This window comes from Eulemur rufifrons, chromosome 8 (assembly GCF_041146395.1).
Source record: "Eulemur rufifrons isolate Redbay chromosome 8, OSU_ERuf_1, whole genome shotgun sequence".
In the NCBI taxonomy this organism is placed as follows: Eukaryota; Metazoa; Chordata; class Mammalia; order Primates; family Lemuridae; genus Eulemur; species Eulemur rufifrons.
In genome coordinates this window covers 111067536-111087981 of record NC_090990.1, presented here as the reverse complement: position 1 = coordinate 111087981, position 20446 = coordinate 111067536, and the positions used below count along the sequence as shown (strand labels likewise).

General features: G+C 36.2%; 1 protein-coding gene and 1 non-coding gene across 2 annotated transcripts in view; one reads left to right on the top strand and one right to left on the bottom strand.

The window, feature by feature from the left end:
- Nucleotides 1-20194, bottom strand: part of DENND2C (DENN domain containing 2C) — a 33843-nt gene extending 13649 nt beyond the window's left edge. Inside the window, exons 1-7 of the mRNA XM_069478944.1 lie at nt 19373-20194; nt 17724-17860; nt 17193-17305; nt 13027-13126; nt 7261-7305; nt 5174-5361; nt 1085-1194 (exon numbers count right to left, since the gene is read on the bottom strand). Coding sequence (XP_069335045.1) covers nt 1085-1194; nt 5174-5361; nt 7261-7305; nt 13027-13126; nt 17193-17305; nt 17724-17860; nt 19373-20181 — 1502 coding nt within the window. The 5' untranslated portion in view covers nt 20182-20194. The remainder of the gene's footprint in view (nt 1-1084; nt 1195-5173; nt 5362-7260; nt 7306-13026; nt 13127-17192; nt 17306-17723; nt 17861-19372) is intronic.
- Nucleotides 10908-11048, top strand: LOC138390971 (U4 spliceosomal RNA). The gene has a single exon (XR_011234623.1). It is a non-coding gene; the product is annotated as a U4 spliceosomal RNA (small nuclear RNA).
- Nucleotides 20195-20446: the final 252 nt, after the last annotated feature.

The window sequence follows — 20446 nt, the reverse complement described above, 5'->3', positions numbered from 1 at the left end:
ATAAATATATATGTCCATATGTGGCCAAAAATATAGATTGGGAGAGAATGTTAAAATATTTACAGTGACTCTCTTTGAGTAACCCAGATTGCCAGTGAGTTTAATTTCGCTTTTTATTTACTCTTCTATATTTTCCAAATATTCTAGAATAAACATACATAACTTGGGGGAAAAAGCCAACCATGGAGCTACCAAGCCAACATGAAAGAAGCTGCCTACGTGGTTAGCAGTACAACTGACAACACAAGAGCTTCAATGCTGATGGCTGAGAGTGTTGATCAGGCTAAACTGGTTATGAGAGATGGCAGCTTAGCCTGGAGGCAATGTGAGGTGGAAATGCAGAGCTATTTTTTTTCCCCTTCGACTTCCCTTTGAAGTCATGCAGAGCTACTTAAGCAACAGCTGAGGCTGTCACCCAGCAGGTCATTGGCATGTGATATGGTTCAACTAAATCAAGCTTTTCAACCTCAACAGCATCATCAATAATTATAGTGTTGAACAAAGCAGTTATTGATTTACAAGCAGGATTCAGGTGATAATGGTTTATTAATTAAAAACAGTAATTTCCTCTAGACACCTGGCATAAATTCTTTAATAATTCCCTTCTCATTATACCCATAGTTCCCAAACTGATGTCTTCCTTTGTACAAGTTCCACAGGGGAACATATAATCTGGGCTGTGGCTTGTTATATCAACTTGAAAAAGAAACAAGATGAAGACATTGCTTGTTTTATCCCTGTTTCTAGATTGCATCCCAAAATCCAAGTCCTTTTTCCTTTTCTGTCCACTTGGGGACATTTCTAATTTTATGAAAGTGGAACTATTTTTTCTGCAGAATTGGCAAACTGAAGAGACTCTCAAAGTTGTTTTCTCTCTGACACAGAAATTATTCCGTATTTTCTTTTCTTTTTTTACAAGCCCCATATAGGAAATGTTCTAGTTCTGCTTCTTCCTTTCCTCCCACTGCATCCTTGACCTGCCAGTGTTCACGCAGCTTCACTCCTGGCTCTAGCCATTTCTCAAAAACTCTGATTTAATTTTTGCAGTTCTAACAAGTAGAAATCAGATAAAGTACCCATTTACCTCTTGAGTTCTGAGGTTGGCACCCAGTCCTTTGAGTCAGGAAAACAAAATTTTGGGATAACTTTGAGCCTCTCTTCAGTGTCTTTGGATTGCTTATAGCCATGATCACCCTGAAAAAGATAACACCATAGGTGATTATTATTCTATGTAAGTGGAGAAGAGAAATAAAAAACTCAGCTTGGTCTCAGGAAAAGAAGTCTCTGATAAGCCTGAGCAGTTGTCTCAGCATGATTTTGTACTGTCTATCAAAACAGGAAGGCCAAGACTGGAAATCACTGAAGATGCACTGAAAAGAGTTCCTAAGAATAAAGAATCCTATTTTTACATAGAAATGGCACCTGTGGGTATCCATTATAATACAGTCTAAGAGAGATGATTGAAAATAGTTTCTTATCTAGAGGTAAAATCTTAAGTCAGGATTCACATACTAGTGGAAAACCCAGTATTTTTTTAATGAATCATGGGATATAAGATAAATAAAACTCCATTCTACAATATACTGGGAGCAAAAACCTAGTCAGCTCAAGGCACTCTCTGATCAATAATCAAAGATGCTTTAAAATGGCAGATGGATGTTATTTAGAAAAGATACTATTTTTAGAATCTAACTTATATATAATCATTTCCCTAAGCATATAATCTCTGCTACCTAATTACTAGTTTGCAACTTCCTATAAAATTTTGGCATGGAAGACCCTCTTTCATAAGTCTGATATTATACTTTAAAAGACAGTCTAAATTTAATGAAACCAGACATTTAGAAATTAGTATCACCTGTCTATAAAAACAAGCACATAAGCCTAATTACCATATTGATTTGAGACAAATAATAAAAATGACCTTTTAATTTCTTTCTTTCTTTTCTTTTCTTTTCTTTTCTTTTCTTTTTTTTTTTTTTTTTTGAGAAGGAGTGTTGTTATGTTGCCCAGGCTGGCTTTGAACTTCTGGACACAAGTGATCCTCCTACCTCAGACTCTTAGAGTAGCTAGCTAGGACTACAGGCATGGACCACTGTACCCTGCCTCCTTTATTTTCTTAAAAAAAAAACCAAAACAGCCATTCTGGGTCACTTGGATATTAACCTCTTAAAAAATGGAAAAGCATCCTAGCAAATTTTTAGTTGTAATATAGTCTATTATTTTTATATTGTTAAGTGAGGCACAATCATCTCCATTCAAGGTTTCCACAACAGAATCAAAAAAGGGCTCAATCAGCTCTTTTCCTCTCTAACTTATGGGTGCTTTAGGCACAAAGATGCTTTTTTACTTACAGACATCCCTAAATCGCTGCCAGAGTCAACTGCGTCCTTATCTGGTTCTGAGACCATTAATTCAGGCTTAGATATTCCTCTACAATTGTAAGACTGATCAAAACCAGGAAAATATTCAGCTCCTCTTGAGAAATTTGATTACTCATGACTACTTAGATTTAATATTATAGTCTAAAATAATGTAAGTGCTGTGATGTTGTGCTCTTAGGCTACACTGAGGAATTTTATGAGAAATTAAACTTATTGATTTGTTTACTGTAGGGATGTTATTGGGGACTTTTTTAAAAAATGAGAATCCATGCAAGAAGTGATTCTTAGATTCTAGTACAATTGTGCTTTACTAGCTTTTTTAGTGAAACATATACCTAAGCATTATAAACCCAAAATCCTAAAGTGGCAGAGCAAACGACTTAAATTAGAGAAGTGGCCCAAGTAATAAGTTTGAAAGTGACTGAGTGAATGTCCCTATTTAAAGGGATCGCTCCTTACTAGAATAAGGTACAAAATTTGCAGGGCACAGCATAAAATGAAAATGTGGGTCCCCTGGTTCAAAAAGCAAGAAAAATTAAATATAAAATAAAATATAAAACTTTCCTTTTTTCTGTGGTCTCCCAACCTGCAATGGAGTTTTTATTTGCTATTTAGTGTCACATTCCCGCAGGCATGAGGATCCTGGGGGACGAGTGCAAACCCTTACAAGTGCCTAGGGGCCCCGGCCTGCAATCTGGTACACAAGTAGCCCACCAGCTGCTGGGTTTCCTTGCCAGGCAGCTGCAGAACTGAGTCTCTGTCCTGAATGGGGGTAAGGAAATTGAGCCAGGCATCAATTTCCCTTCCTATGTGTGTAACATAACATTCTAACCCATAGCAGTTGGGTAGCCCTGAAGGATTTGCAGCCTCCACACAGAGGGGTACTGAGATTGGGATGGTGGAAAGGTTTGTCCCTACCAAGTCACCCACTGGACATGAGTGGTACTACTGGCCCAGGGCAGGGTGGGCTGCTCCCATATGCTGCAGGGCAATGCCTGCTTGGTCCAACTCTCCCTAGCCTGTGCCCGTGCCCAAGCCCCAGCAAGGGAGAGAAGGTGGCAGCAGTCACTGAGTGAGAGTATAAAGGAAGCCAGATAGGGCCCTGGAACCAGGCTGTAGGGAACAGGATAACTAGAGAATCCATCCCAGGTAGGCGGCAGGAGGTGACTCGATGCATGAACTGTGGCTTTAAGACCTTGGCACACGTCCAATTTTCCCATCAATTTTCCCTTTGAATTTCTCTTGTAGGACACAAATTCAAAGATAAAATTATTAAGCATTTTCAAGATGGTGACTGCAAAGCATTAAACCCTAAGCATAGGGTCCCTCTGAGCAGTGGAGGGAAGGGGCCTTGTGCAACTGCACTGGTCACTTGCCAAGAAGTCCTGTTCCTTGCTCAGCTTCAGCCAATTCCTGACCCTTAGGAATGTAGGCTAAGTGTTGGAAGTCTTTCCAGTTCCTCAGGAAAAGGCAGCTATACAGATTTGTAAGTGAAATTTGATTTTTAAAAGTTAGCAACAAAACTTGTTGTTACTTTTATAAAAATATGAATGCAATGCAAAAAAAAAAAAAAAAAAACAACCCAAACAAATGCCTGTGGGCTCAGTTTGCTCATAGGCTCAATAAGCTTTATGAGAACAGGGACTAAGAAGACCTTTTTCAGTTGTACTATCATCATCTAATCCTGGAAAACAGTGGGTATTTTTAAAATATTTGATTGAATGAATGAATGATTTTTTAAAAAGGTAGAACAAACGAAATAATATTGTTAATTATAACAGCTACCATTTATCAAGTGTATACTATGCCAGAAACTGCATTAAGTAATTTACATAATCTTATTAAATTATTACTAACAATGGGTAACATTATATGGTGCTTACTATATATGCCAGACACTGTTCTAAGTGCTTTATACAAATTAGCTCATTTAATCCTCACTACAACTCAAAGGGGTAGATACTATTGTGATTAACCCCATTTTACAAATGGAGAAATTGAGGCACCAAGAGGTTAAGTAACTGCTCAAAGTCACAGAGCTAGTAAGTAGTAAATGCAGCATGCTGGCTCAGAGTCTATGTTCTAAACCATTACCACCCTATTCTGCCACATTTATTTTTTACTTTTTTAGACCTAGTCCTGAAGCCAGAATTAATACATTTCTTTCTTTTTTCTTTTTCTTGAGACAGGCTCTTGCTTTGTCATGCAGGCTGGAATGCAGTGGTGTGAGCATAGCTCACTGCAGCCTTGAGCTCCTGGGCTCCAGTGAGCCTCCTGTCTCAGCCTCCTGAGTAGCTAGGACTACAGGCATGCGCCACTATGCCCAGTTAATTTTATTTATTTATTTATTATTTTTTGAGAGAAAAAATATATATATTTTAGAGGGGTCTTGCTATATTGCCCAGGCTGGTCTCAAATTCCTGTCCTCAAGTGATCCTCCCACCTTGGCCTCTCAATGTGCTGGGATTACAGGCATGAGCCACCATGTCTGGTCTGCCACATTTATTACTCTCCTCCTCAAGGATGAGAAAATTGTAGCTTTGTAACTTGTTAAAGATTATTAAATGGTAGAGCCAAAAATAAAAAACTGACTTGGAGAATGAGCTTGTTTTGTTTTTTCCTATGGCTGTAGCTCATGCCTAACATAAGATGTCATTAAAGTCACTTATCAGATCCTATCACAAGTACAGTATTGGTAAAATCTGGTTGAGATAACAATAAACAGAAAGATAGGAAATAAATAGAGACACAGGAACATTCCTGAATGCCCTTGGCCTCCGTATACTTACCTTGCCAGGGAATTGTTGTATGATTTGGGGAATATAGCTTATTCCTGATGGTTTCTTCTGTAGAGATACCACCACAAAGAGTTCAAACAGCTGCTGCTCTTGTAATTCAATAAGATCCCGCTCCAAGGTCTGGTAGTGAGGATTCCTCTTGGAAGACAGCTGCAGCTGTGCTAAGCGCTTGTGGCGATCTGGAATGGAATCAGGAAGCTATGTTTTCTCTCTGTAGCCCTATCTTCCCTCTAGCATCTTGAGGTCATGACCCATATAGGACTAATGTTCACATAGTCATTGCTGAATGAATATTGACTAACCAATATCTGCCACGCAGACATACCTGTTAGGGCTATGACATAGCTACGGGATAAGTACAGACCGTCACAAGTGCCCAGGGTCCCCACTCTACCTCTGGGCAGCAGTGAGACTAACATTTCATGTCCCAACCAACACTCTATGTGTGTCCCAACACATCTTTCACGGCATCATACCAGGACACATGGAAAATGTCAGGAAAAAGCACTGGATTGACAGATAATAGATGCCACTGCCTGGAATGCCATGAAATCAAAGGGGTGGGGTGGGCAGGATCTAATAAAAGAATTGCATCCTACAGAGAGTAAGTACAGAAAGGGATGAATCTGAAAAATTAAAACAAAAATTATTCTCACAGTAAAGAAACTGTCCTTTTTCCTTCTCTCCTTGATATATATTACTAATAATGAATATATGCTTATATCAATAAATAGTACTAACACGTGAGGAAAAAAATGAAGCGGAAGAAGGTATCTATTTGCAGACTATTCTTCAAAAGAATAAAATTATGGAAGCATACTATTTAAACAGTCATAACAATGCCACTCAAGACTGGATAGCATCTATCCTCTATTCCCATTTATCTCTAAATTCTGAAAATGTGAAAATGTGGCAGGGTGGGCGGGAGTCTCCACTAGAGGAAATGGTGTACTTGCAGAAAAAATGAGTCTAAGTGTCCCAGAGATTTGTTTATGTGTCATTCTGAGCCACTGAATAGAAAGACTCATCCTCTGATTATTTTTCTCTTCTTTGTGAGATACGAAGCATTCTGGCCCCAAAGAAGTTATACTATTGATCAAAATATTAAGAGCACTTAAGAAAATACATGTAGGAGTGGCTCCCCAGAATTACATTTAGTGCTCTAGACAAAGCTTTACTTACTCAAAGGGCTGAGTTTAAGTCCAAAAAATTTTAGGTCCTGTGTCTCAGTAGCAATAGCACTAAATTAGTCATCTTTACATATCTAGGCTGAACCTGATGATGATTTAAGTTTCACCTTCAGTCAGGCTACAGAATCAAACATCCGACTTGAAGCAATTCAGGCCAGTGGAGGGAGCACAAGACTCTTAATCATAAGATTAGAGTATCAGACTTGGAATTGCCCTGTACTCAGCTTTGAAAATTCATGTCTCCTACTTTTTTCCATGACTTAGTATGTTAGTCAGTTAAACAGGAACTAGATAACTTGCTTTCACAATTCATTAAATAAAGGATACAGGGCACCGTGAAGTGCTTGGACAAATATAGCCAGAAATACATGGTGCATTCTGTAATATATTCTAGTAGAAAGTAAACAGCACAATAATTTGGAATATAAATGCCCATGAAGGAGAAACAGATAAATGTTTCCTTTTTCAATATCGGAGATATCAAAGTTACTTATTTAAGTAACTTAAATTACACTTGAGTGACGGTGAAAAATCAGATATTTAATGCTAAGTATTTGTCTCAGAGGATGATTCACACACTATTTTGGCTGCTGGGAAACTACCGCATATACGTCTGGACACGTAGCTCTGCGCCGCTCCCCTAAAAACATTCCATTCTAAGAACCATACTGGTTTGTCTCACTCTACTATGGGAAATTTTTAATGCTGTCAAAGATCTGACAGTGTACTTTTTAGTTCCCCAAATCTCTCAGGTTCTGAAAATAAAGAAATCACCTACAAAATGAAACATCATGTGAGAAAAAACATGCTTAATCACAAAGGTAGGTGCCACTCCACCTATAACCATGATCATCACAAGAACGGGAGCAGCCCCAATGACTCACTCACTCTTTGGCAGATACTCGGCATCACTTTCGTTCCCACTGGTTTCACCTGAAAAGAGAGGAAGAGTTTCCATCTGTATTGTCCAACAGTAGGAAGTATACGAGGATGAGAACAATGTAAAACCTCCACGGACCTGGGTACTTGGAGTAAGGAATAATGAAGATGCTGAGCCTTTCTCCAAACCAGTTAGTTATATCAAGTTAGGACAATTACTGAAAGAGAATAAAAGGCGCAACAAAGAAACTACTCTATTACATCTTCTTCCTAAAACTTACCTCACTCCTCAGCTCCTCTTTCATCCCTGATTCTAGAGTTAACAGAATTTTGGACTAGTTTTAAGAAGTCTGATTCAGAGTGGATTCTATTTCTACATCTGCATCCTTGTCTGCATTTATATTCCCAAATAAAGTATCAAAGGTAGAACACTAAGCAGGCTAAACAAAAATCAAACACCGGGCAGACTATGAATTTAGAATAACAAGAAAATGTGGGAGCTAGGAGAAATTACCAAGTAATTAAGTCTACCTTGTCTATAATGCCTCTAAGCTACCTCTAAACCCATATTGATCTTGTGTTTTTTTTTTTTGTTTTTTTTTTTTGAGACAGAATCTCACTTTGTTGCCTGGGCTAGAGTGAGTGCCGTGACGTCAGCCTAGCTCACAGCAACCTCAAACTCCTGGGCTTAAGCGATCCTACTGCCTCAGCCTTCCGAGTAGCTGGGACTACAGGCATGCGCCACCATGCCCAGCTAGTTTTTTCTATATGTGTTTTTAGTTGGCCAGATAATTTGTTTCTATTTTTTAGTAGAGACGGGGGTCTCACTCTTGCTCAGGCTGGACCTTGAGCGATCCACCCACCTTGGCCTCCCAGAGTGCTAAGATTACAGGCATGAGCCACTGCACCCCGGCCCATATTGATCTTTCTTTTACTCTGAATTCATATAGTATTCATACTGCTTTGAATTGTTCTTATTTTCCCCAATCACATTTTAAGTATCTTGAGGATAAGGGGCTATGTTGTTTTCACAAGGGAGTTTTTGTACTACAGTTTTGGGCACACAATTTATAAAATTAAAAAAAAAAGCTTCCTGAATAAATGAATGAAAGATATCTAGATTGTCTGAAAAGTTAAAGCAAAATAAGAAAAGTACAAAGAAAGGGAAAATCTTTAAATGTATCAGGAAAAACAAAAGCCTAGAAGTCATAAATCAAAATATATGTAAGTTTGATTATATAAAATTGTATCTAATAAAAAGTCATTAGTAAATTCAAAAGTGAACAATAAACTGGGAAAATATTTTTAAACACATTGCAGATACAAGGCTAAGTTTCTTAATATTCAAATAACTGTTATAAATCAAGAAGAAAATACAGCACAACAGAAAAAGGAATGAAGGGTAGGAATAGGCAATTCATAGAAAAAGATTTATAAATTATTGATAAGCATGAAAATTGCCCAAGTTAAAAATGAAAGAAATGCATATTAAAACAAATAAGATATAAGTTTTCAACCATGATATTGGCAAAAAAATAAAAAGCTTTAATAAAACATAATATTGGTGAAGATTATGGGGAAAGAGGCATTTTCAAACGCTGTTTGTAGAGACATAAGCTGTTACAATCTCTTTGTGAGACAATTTGGCCACAGCTATAAAAATTTTAAATCAAGGCCGGGCGCGGTGGCTCACGCCTGTAATCCTAGCACTCTGGGAGGCCGAGGCGGGTGGATTGCTCAAGGTCAGGAGTTCGAGACCAGCCTGAGCGAGACCCCGTCTCTACTAAAAATAGAAAGACATTATATGGACAACTAAAAATCTATATAGAAAAAATTAGCCGGGCATAGTGGCGCATGCCTGTAGTCCCAGCTACTCGGGAGGCTGAGGCAGTAGGATTGCTTAAGCCGAGGAGTCTGAGGTTGCTGTGAGCTAAGCTGACGCCACGGCACTCACTCTAGCCTGGGCAACAAAGTGAGACTCTGTCTCAACAAAAAAAAAAAAAAAAAAAAAAAAAAATTTTAAATCAAATTCTTTGATCAAGTAATTCCATCCACTGCTAGAAACTTACTCTATAGATATAGTCTTACAAATATACAGAAATATAAGTAAAAGGATGCATATTGTAGCATTGTTTAAAGATATATATGTATACACACACACACATACTCCCCTTAAATATCCACAGGTTAAATAAAATGGTAGAAACAACCAAAATGTCTACCAACTTAATAAAATTATTTTATGTCTATACAATGAAATACAGTTCAGCTATGTGGATCTCTATGTGTTGATACCGAAAGAGCTCTGAAATACATTAGTTAAGCTTTTTAAAAAAGTAAGGTAGGCAAAATATGAATAGTATAACATTATTTGTGTAGAAAAAGTATGTGCATATGCATACAATTTTTAGGAGTGGTGGAAGGAGGTTTGGTAAACTCTGGCTTTTCATTTTATAATAAGAACTAAGAGAACATTAAAAGAAATGGTACCTCTTTATAAGATAGATGGGAAAGGTACATAAGAGATGTTACAAAAGAAGTTACCTATTTATTTGTTGCATACTATATGCTTTATAACTCCAAATTAGCCACCATTCAGAAATTATAGTGGGGCTATAAAATATTGTTCAGGAGGAAGAAACAAACATTGATAGCTCCTGAGTCCGATTTGTATCCTTAGCACCAGGCACCTCTTAGGAGCTTATGAAGTGTCTGGAAAGAAAGAAAAGAAAGAGGAAAGGGAGAAAAGACAATATAACTGGAAAAGATCTTATAAAAGATCATTTAAGTGGCTTTAGTATATTCACATCTATGGGTTTTGATGACCTACATTCCAAGACACTGAATGAAGGTTCAGTGGATTATGAGCCAATAGGGAAATCTATTGAGAATCTGTAGGGATCAAAAAAGTACCAGGTTGTCTTTTTTAAATATGTGAGTTCAACACACAAAATTATAATGACAGAATTGAAGAAAAGCGGTAAGTCATTTTATAACACCTGAAAACTGAAAGTTAAGAAATGTTCAGGTTAGAATACATTAGTAAACCCTAGCATGTACTGACAGAGTAGGTAAATATAATTATCTAGTTTTATGAGGCATTGTTGATATACAGACAAAAACTTATGGAAAAAAATGAAAATCTGCAATGATGGAGCCAAGAGATCCTCAGATGTGAGAGAAACTTCTCTGATACACAGGAGGAAGTGGTCACAGAAGCTGGGTAAATGTTGTTTTCTTTGAGCCATGCAAAGAAAACCTTTTTCCCATATTTTAGTTGATAAATAATAACTGCATATTCATGGGGTACATAGTGATATTTTGATATGTATAATGAACAGTATCAGATCAGGGTAATTAGCAAATTCATCATCTCAAACACTTATGATTTCTTTGTGTTGAAAACGTTCATATCCTTCTAGCTATCTGAAACTATATATTATTGTTAAGTATAGTCATCTTCCAGTGGTAGAGAACACTAGAACTTATTTCTCCTAGAAAAATAAACTTTTAGAGAAGGATTACAATGTAGAGAATGCTCCTTTTTGTGTGTGTGTGCGCACTAGAAGTTGGCAATTCAGGCTATTAAAGAATTTTTTTCTTTTCAACATTGATATAGTATATAAAAAGGATTTGGGTCTTCAAAAACTTGTCTTAGCTTTGCACAGTGGTAGTATTATAGCCAATGAGGCTTATCCAAGGCATAATTATTGCTAATTGAAAACTTTTCCCAATACTCCACCATGATGACTTGAAATATAGTCAGCATCGGCAATTTTTGACAGCCTCTATTGAGACTGAAAAAAAAAAAAGGAAAAAAACTTGTCTTAGAGCTAAATATATTAAAATGGCCTTGATCCAGAGGGCATAAAGCATACAAATAAAATAAGGGATCAGTAATAACCTACTTAGAGTGAAATACCTGGACAGTAGTTACCAAAAGACTGCTGTTAATCTGGGAAAATGCTAGGCACTTGTCCTGGCCCTAGTGTCTTACTATTTTACATAATTTGCAATTTATAATTTATTTCCTTACCTATAAAACAGTGACAATAATATCTGACACAGGGTTATTTAGGGAATTAATAATAATGCATTGGAAAGGATCCAGCATAATACCTGGCATCAGTCTTCATTTTCATTTTCTGTATCTAGTTCTGAATTATACAGATAAAAAACCTTTGACAATACTCTTATTGTGGATAAGGAAATACATGGACAAGAGATAGACCACTAAAAATCAAAGTATATGAGAAAAAGTGACTGCTGATGATAGAAAAGATTAAGACATTGTAGAGCCATGCTCCTTGATTCAAATCTATGTTTCCTCCTCTAGCTCAGCTTCTTTGTTTGTAAACTTAGGATAGTCCCTGCCTATCCTAATTATCATATGTTACATATGGGATGTAATATGTAAAGAAACTATTACTACACTCAATAAGTAGTAGCTATTATTAATAACAATAACCAAAAGTATTTCTTCCCCAGAGACTAAAACATGTTTTAATAATTGCCTTTGAAAATATGAAAACTTACATTAAAAATGGTGACCAGTTGATTTTAATCCTCACAGAGTAAGAAAAAAGAGTCTTAAGTTGTAACACAAAGGATTTTATTTTCAGGTAGTAAGTTGTCACAATGTTGAATAGATTTTTAAAGGAAATTAAGACATTTCTGTCTTTGGAAGTCCGTAAGAAGAAGAAATATTCTCCTTTGGTATGACTTGGCTGTTGTTATGAATCTTATAAATAAAATTGCTAAATTCTACATATTCTTTGTCAGACAACCAACTTAAGAATCTTGCATGCATTTGTAAGAAAATTCTAATAATTCATTATGAATGTTGAAAGTTTCTTACTTAATACAATATGCTTTATCTAGGCATCTGAAGGATAAAATTATTAAACTTATTAAATGACGACAAGTTGAGTACCACATATGTTCAGTCTATACATATCTAATGTTTTTATTTCTCCACTGAAAAAGTCTATACTGATAAGTAACTATAAGTCAAAGCAGGACTACAAAATAATGATTCAATCTGCCTATGAAAATTAGTCTCATTAGTTTATAATTATTTTTTCATTTATTTATTCATCTAATAGTTATTACTTGGCATGGAATTAAATAAAAGGGATTTGAGAAATTGTCCCTTAACCTAAAGAAGTTTATACTTAAGTGGGATAGACAGGAAAGTAAACCAAAAATTATAATACACATCAAATATTAAGTTATATAATGATTCTCCCCTCATACACTGACAGCTAAAAATAGATGGAACAGAATACAAATTCTTTGGAAAAACAAACACCACATGTTCTCACTAATGATTGGGAGTTAAATGATGGGCATACATGGGCACAAAGAGATGTAAAGGACATTGGGAACCAAGAAGGTGGGAGGGTGGGAGGAGAGTAAGGGATAAAAACTTACCTATGGGGTACAATAAACACTATTCTGGTGACGGGTACACTAAAAGCCCTGACTTAAGCATTATACCAGGTATCTATGTAACAAAAACATTTGTATCCCCTTAATATTTTGAAATAAAAAAAAAATACACAGGCCAGGTGCGGTGGCTCACACCTGTAATCTTAGCACTCTGGGAGATCAAGGTGGGAGGATCGCTTGAGGTCAGCAGTTCGAAACCAGCCTGAGCAAAAGTGAAACCCCATCGATACTAAAAATCTCTGTCTCAAAAAAAAAAAAAAAACAAAAAACTCTGTCTCAAAAAAAGACTCTGTCTCAAAAAAAAAAAAAAAATGCAAGTCTTACCTTTTGCAGGAGGTACTACTTCTTTTCCAGTGTAAGGGTGTAACTTTACCCTCTTCTTCCCTCTCTTAGATTCAAATATGTCATCTATTTTCAATACAAGCTGAAAAAAAGACCAGAAAAATACAAGTTAAAACCAACACCTACAAGTTTCACAGCTTGACGACATTTACTAGTGACTCTCATTCAGAGAAAACATCCATTGTATAAATAGAAACCTTTACATTTTTCAATTTTGAATCTAAAATTTTTATCTTTAGTTAGATGATATGTTGTTCTAATACAAAGTCCATATTAATAAGCATAGGGAAGTAGGAGAGGATATTTCCTTTCCAGATAAACCCAGCACAAGTTCTTAGATTCCTTGTCACTCCGTGTCACAACCTGCAGAAAATGTGACTACTTCATATAGTGACCAAGCCTTTACTATTAAGCTCAAGTTTTGATTTGTCCAGAGTAGGAAGTAGAACACTCATTCAGTTGGAAGACAGGGTGAGATTCAGTTATTTTTGCTTCCAGGAATTTTTCCCAAAGGGAGGATAATCACACTTAGCTTTTGTCAAAGGGAATACTGTCTTTGCTACTGGGAGTACTAACATTACAATTTATTTTAGAAATATGTCATAAAAATAGAATACTCAAATATGTTCAAATACAAAAACTGTTTTTTTTTTTCCTACCAATCATCAATCTATGTCTTGAGTAAGTAAAATCCAGACCATATGCTTTTAACTTATTACACAATTGCTTCTCTCCATCTCATAAGCATTACTCATTAGAAATTTTTCTTTCCTGCTGGGACAGGGTGTGTGTGTGTGCGCGCGTGTGTGAGAGAGAGAGAGAAGGAGACTAACAGACAGACAGACAGACACAGACTGGGGTAAAAAAGAAGAAAGAATTAGAGCTGATCAACACGTTTAAAAGAAGGAATTGATTAATTTTTCCATGTATACTTTTCTTTTTATCTTAAAATTCCAAGTTTTTCGTAAGTATTAATCCTGATTTAACATACTTAATGACTAGAATTACAAATGTTAAAAACATTATACAAGATAACAACCAACGAAGTAGCTTAAGAAAAATGTTCTTGTTTTCTTTTTTGTCCCAGTTTCTCCAGCAATCCTGGCAATCAATAGGCAGTGAATCAGTACAGTACAAAAAAAAAAAAAAAAAAAAAAGTGAGAAACATGTGTTTCCAATATGCAGATTATTCCCATATTTTTGGATGAGTTTGTTCTCTTAAAGATTTTTGAAGCTGCCATTCAAGAGAAAAATTGCAAATGTTCTTAAATATTACCATTATAAAAAACAAATAAGAGAATCCAAAATGAAAAGGTATTGTTAGCGGTTATAGGAAAGACGTATGGGAATAAATATATATTTGGGGTATATAATGACCAAAAATAGCATAATTATTAATGTGCATTTGAAAAGCATAATCAAATGTATTACAAAGGAGAGGGAACGGTTCTAAAAATATGAGGCAAAGTGATACATTTAAATTTCAGTTATGAGCTAGCTATATTTATTTTCTAGTTGCAGGAAATATTGTAGGATATTCATACAAAGAAATGATAGAAACCATACTGCTGTATACACCTGACACAAACAGTAAAGATATTAGGAAATGTACTCTAGCAAACAATGCCGAACAAGCTTCCATAGCAACGATGGAAAAGAAGGGTGGAGAAGAGGCATATGGACTAGATCAGTGATTTTCAAACTATGAACTGAAGCAGTTTCCCTTCCAGGGATAACTGGAGCCATCAAAAGGAAAAGAAATGAAAACTGCTTTTCTTATGGAATGTTGTTCCTGAAGATAGTTTAAAGCCAAAATTTGTACTGCATATGGGATATCATAAAAAGATTTAATCCAAGGAGGATCACAGGTAGAAGTACTAACAGCCTGCTCCTGCCTGACAATCAAGAGTTCATCATCATTTTTTTCTCCCCAATTCTCCAAAAACCTTTAGGAAAATATTAGAAAAGGAAAAGCTGGATCCTATCACCTATAATCAGAAAGAGAACAAGCTTTGAGTACTCAAGATCCACAGTACATGAAATACTGACGTGTGAAATCAAAAGCACTGTAAAACTTCTTCCAGTCTCATTAAACTCTACGATCCATAATTCCTAAATATTTGTTAATGCTATTCCAAGAACCACATTTTAAATGCAGTCCCTTAGGTGTCTGCATTCGTCTCCCTATGAGCACATGATTTGTTGCTTCTGGGCCATGTGGGAGGCTGCTTTGTTGTGCTAACATGATCTCTCCCGCAAGGAGAGAGCTACTGCAGGATGCCTGCAGTTCTTTAAGCTTCTGTTTTTTATATATTCCTCACCATATACAGGAGAATAAACAGTTAAAGATTATTTTTCACCGAGAGAGATCAGCTTAGTGCTATTTATTTATTTATTTATTTCATCTTTTTTTTTTTTTTTTTTTTTTTTTTAGCTTAGCGCTTTTTAAAACCTGTGTCTTTAACTTTTCACATATTAAAGAGGAAGTGGGCAGGAAACAAATCATAAGAATTAAAGTAAATGTGGATCAGAGTATTTCCCAAGGAACCAATCAACAGTTACTAAACCAAGAAATAGCTGTGACTTTTGTTTAATGTTCAAATCAGGTATAAAAATTGTGTGTTAAATGAATATATATAGCTAATTCAGATGGGATTAAGGAAAGGAATAATATTTAAATGATCTGATTTCTTTATTACTACATAGTATTGGCACATTATTTTGCCAATGCTAAAAACATCCTGCATTAACAGAAGAACAAAGTAACGTACAGAGTTTAAAAATATTTTAATGTAATTTCTTAAGTGCCTCTCCTAAAAGAAAATATGTCTGTCTACAAGTAATCTCAGTTTCTTCATTTTGGTTACAATGGTTCTAGTAGAGATGATTTACAGACTTACTGCCTTTTCTCCCTTAAGGGAGAAGTTATTTATGTAGTATGGTTGCTGATAATTTCTATACCCAAGTAACAGATTTCACTTTTTCTTTAACTGAATGTAAATTTTTGCCCCAAATTAATGACATACTTTGTCATTACTGAAAATCTGTTAACTCAGGAACAAAACTGAACTCACTTTGGCAATTTTACATAAATGAATGAATAAGAACAACAGTGAAGCCAGCTTGATAGAATGCTTTTTTATATAAAAGATTCTGGTGCTTCCTTGAAACATGCAGCTGATTTTAATGAGAGCCAAGGTAACCGAAACAAAGTCCTCCACATAACATCAATTTTCCAAATCCATAAAGAAACTCTGGCAAAAGCCATTCAGGTGCTTTTCTTGCATAAGTAAAAATTTAAAACTTAAGGCTGCCCTCCATGTCTTCTAATTCCAGTAGGTCCCTCTAACTTATTAGTCATTTAAGTGTACTGGAATCCTTACCCTAGGAAGATTTTTCCTTTTCCTGTTTGCAACTTCGTCAGCTCGGAAAAGCTTCCATTCAGTTAGAGTGACAGGCAAAGTGGTATCCTTCGTGAGCTTTGACCATAAATAAGCCTGTGAGTGTTTCACTTCCATAGTCTTCCGGTGAGGGAACTGAGGTTTGGGAGGAAGCTAAAACAAGAGAAGATGTACTGGTAAGGGTAAGATTATCTAGTTACTGCCTGTGTTCGCCTACAAAGTCAAAGCTATCCCAGAAAAATATTTATCTTTCTTTTAAAGTTGTCTCAAATGAGGAGACCAAAATTTCTTTCTCACCAATTTTAAAGAAATTTCTCAGGTTTCTAATCCAAAGTTCTCCTACTACAATGTAATCAATTTCCCCCGAAACAACAGCTCACTGAGTCTTCATTAATCAAGCCTTTGCTCTGAGGGGTCTCGAATGCTTTCAGGAACCAGGCAGGTAATGTAAGTCATAGGTTGATGTGAAACTAATAGGGACTAGTGGGAACTATAGTGAACTGAAAAGTTCATGGCTGTCTAAAGGCACTCATATTCAAATTTTTTGAAGTGCTAAAACAACAAAAACAAAATAAAACAAAACAAAAAGCTGTGTGCTGCTCCCAAAAAAAACCCACCACCAACAATAAAACTTACATTTCAGTGCCTCCTACGTTTAGGTGTCAGTTAAACCATCTTAACCTTTTTGTAAAGATCATAAACAAGATTCTAATGTTTTCCTCAGTTATAATGATTCTCTGGTTATACCTTGGGTGCCTTGAAAGCACTTTTAGTGGGTGGTAACTTCCATGCTGAAGGAGATCTCCACATGGGTAAAGGCTGCACTGGAATATCTTCATATGGATTTTCTTTGGTGGGATCTTGAAAAATAATTTTAAAAATGTTTAGAGAAATATAATTAAATGGAAAAGTAACCACAGCTAGCAAAAGAAATAAAAAACTGATTGCGTTCACCTTTCTTATTCTACAATACTGTAAGGATGTGGGTCTCAAGATCAACAGCACTTCAAGCTATTAAACCACTCAGTTAGGTATCTAACTGAGCTAAATGAATTCGCAAAATACTATACTATAAACATCTACTTCTGAACTGAGCCGGATATTACACTAGTTGCAAAATCCTTAGAGAATAAAATAATTTACATACTAAAGGTTTCCATAATTAAAAAGAAAAAAACAGCAAGATATGCTTGATTGTAAAAGAAAATGTCATTCTACAATTAAGGGCTTCAGCAATACATAATCATTAAATTTAATTGCAAAGTTGTGGGCACCTACATATGATATCCTCATAGATGTTGTCCTCAGATTGTGTGTAATAAAGTGCTGAACCAGAATTTCTTCCAAGTTCTTCATGAATCTTCTGTGAGTTCCGACTTCGAAAGTGCTGAATATCCTCAAACTCAAAGGATTTCCTTAAGAAAGGAGATATACTTTAAAGTTATATCTTTATAAATTCTAATCTTCTTTAAATTGGTATGGCAGACAGAAATCTAAGTTAGGGACTTGTGTGCAAATTACAAAGGTGTTTTATCAGAGATGTAAGAATAATAAACTAGGCCGGGTGCGGTGGCTCACGCCTGTAATCCTAGCACTCTGGGAGGCCGAGGCGGGTGGATCGCTCAAGGTCAGGAGTTCTAGACCAGCCTGAGCAAGAGTGAGACCCCGTCTCTACTAAAAATAGAAAGAAATCAGCTGGACAACTAAAAATATATATAGAAAAAATTAGCCGGGCATGGTGGTGCATGCCTGTAGTCCCAGCTACTCGGGAAGCTGAGACAGTAGGATCGCTTAAGCTGAAGAGTTTGAGGTTGCTGTGAGTTAGGCTGACGCCACCGCACTCACTCTAGCCTGGGCAACAGAGCGAGACTCTGTCAAAAAAAAAAAAAAAAAAAAAGAATAATAAACTAGGTTGATGCCCTGTGTACACCATGAGAAAATTCAAGACTTTTAGCCAATCACATTCATGTTCTTCACTGGGTTCCTTTATTAAGTGCACTCCCTAATGAAAAGTGGGGCTAATTAGTAAGCTGTGGTATATGTATACCATGGAATATTACTCAGCTATAAGGAATAATGAAGATACGACATCTCTATGGTTCTCCTGGAGAGAGTTGGAACCCATTATATTAAGTGAAGTATCCCAAGAATGGAAAAACAAGCATCACATGTACTCACCAGAAAATTGGTTTCCCTGATCATCACCTAAATACAAATCTGGGAACGACACCAATTGGATATCAGACTGAGGTGGGGGGTGGGGGAGGGGATGGGGGTATGCCTACACAATGAGTGCATTGAGCACCGTTTGGGGAATGGTAACACTTGAAGGTGCTGACTCGGGAAGGGGGGGGGTGGGGAAGGGAGGCATATATACCTACATGATGGGTGCAAAACCCATGACCTGGGGAACAGACACGCCTGGAGCTCTGACTTGGGGGGAAAGGCGGTACAGGAACAACGTATGTAACCTGCAATTCTGTATCCCCCATAACAAGATGAAATAAAAAAAAAAAAAAAAGAATATCACCTTGTTTCCTTGATAAACAAGGTGAGTGGACTGTTTAAAAGCAATTTTTATACATGACTCCTACAGGTTATAAAAAAAAAAAAAAAAAAAAAAAAAAGTGGGGCTAATGCCAGCATGCCCTAATTGAAGTGCAAGAATGTACTTGCTTCCCTACAGGTTCTTAAAGATATAAAATGGAAGATTTTCTGATGCTCTTGTCAGTAGATTGTGTTAGGTATTACCTACACTTCTACTTTTTCCTCTTTTTATTTTCCTTCCACATTAATCAATATCTGTATGTTCAAATTAGGGCCATAACCTAAGCTGGGGAATGGAAGTTGATTTGAAAAGGAAACAGAAGCTCAATAATCTTGTAAGGAAAATACTTATAAATCATTATCTAAAAGCTAAAACATACCTCTTAGATCTTCCTCTAATTTTTCCACCATATTTCTTTGGTTCAGGTTCCTGGGAAGAAGCCAAAGAAGATTCTGCACAAAAATTATTTTCACAGTATCTTTTGTCACAGTTTCTTTCTTTATATGGCATAACACCAGATTCAGATAAATATCTGAACGTCCTACGAGGTTTTGGCAAAGGATTTATAGAAAGTCCACATTCGTGCCCCTCAGGTTCAGAGTAAATATTTTCTAAGCTCTTAGTAATTCCACATGAACTATCCAGAACTCTGAAATTCAGTTCTTTTTCTGAAGAGTCACAATGTTCTAAAGCCAAATTTAAGACTTTATCTGGGGGAAGTGCTTCTATTTTCTTCCACAATATTTGTGAGGTATAGAAGTTTCCTGGAGGTAATGAAGTCTCTGGATCTAAAATAACTTCTTTACAACTTTCAATTTGTTTGACCTGAGAACACACCCAACTGGATTCTGATTCATTTTTAAAGAAGCATGTATCATCATATTTATGTTTCTCACTCTCATCCTCATTTTGATCACAGCTTTTGGCATTTTCATTTATACCTAGACTCACATTTTGAGAGCTGGTTACATCCAACTTTTTGCTCTTTCCCTCAGCAAGAGGATTTTTCTTAGGAAGAATCTCTTGGTGACAGTTGTTATATCTCACTCCAAAGTCCTTTGGATGCCACTTTTCTGGATTAGATACACCATTAGCCCTTCCTTCCCACTGAGAAATTTTTTGTTTGATGTTTTTGCAGTGGCTTCTTGACAGTGTCTGAGCAGCAGAACGAGAAAAACCAACATCCATGTTCCCAGTTGGGTGCATGACAAGTGATGAATCTTACAAAGGTTCCATTACAAGTAACTGTGAGATGCTGTATTCTTTATCCTGTCAGAATCCACATGATTCCAGTATTTTCCTTTCATGTTTAACTTGGAAACCCCTTTTGAAAAAGAACAATTTTGATCGTTGATCCTTGTTGAAAATGGCTACAATTCTGCCTTGAATAATCCTATTAGAATGAGACAAAAATAGGTTAACACAGTTTTATAATTTCTTAATTTAAAACTCC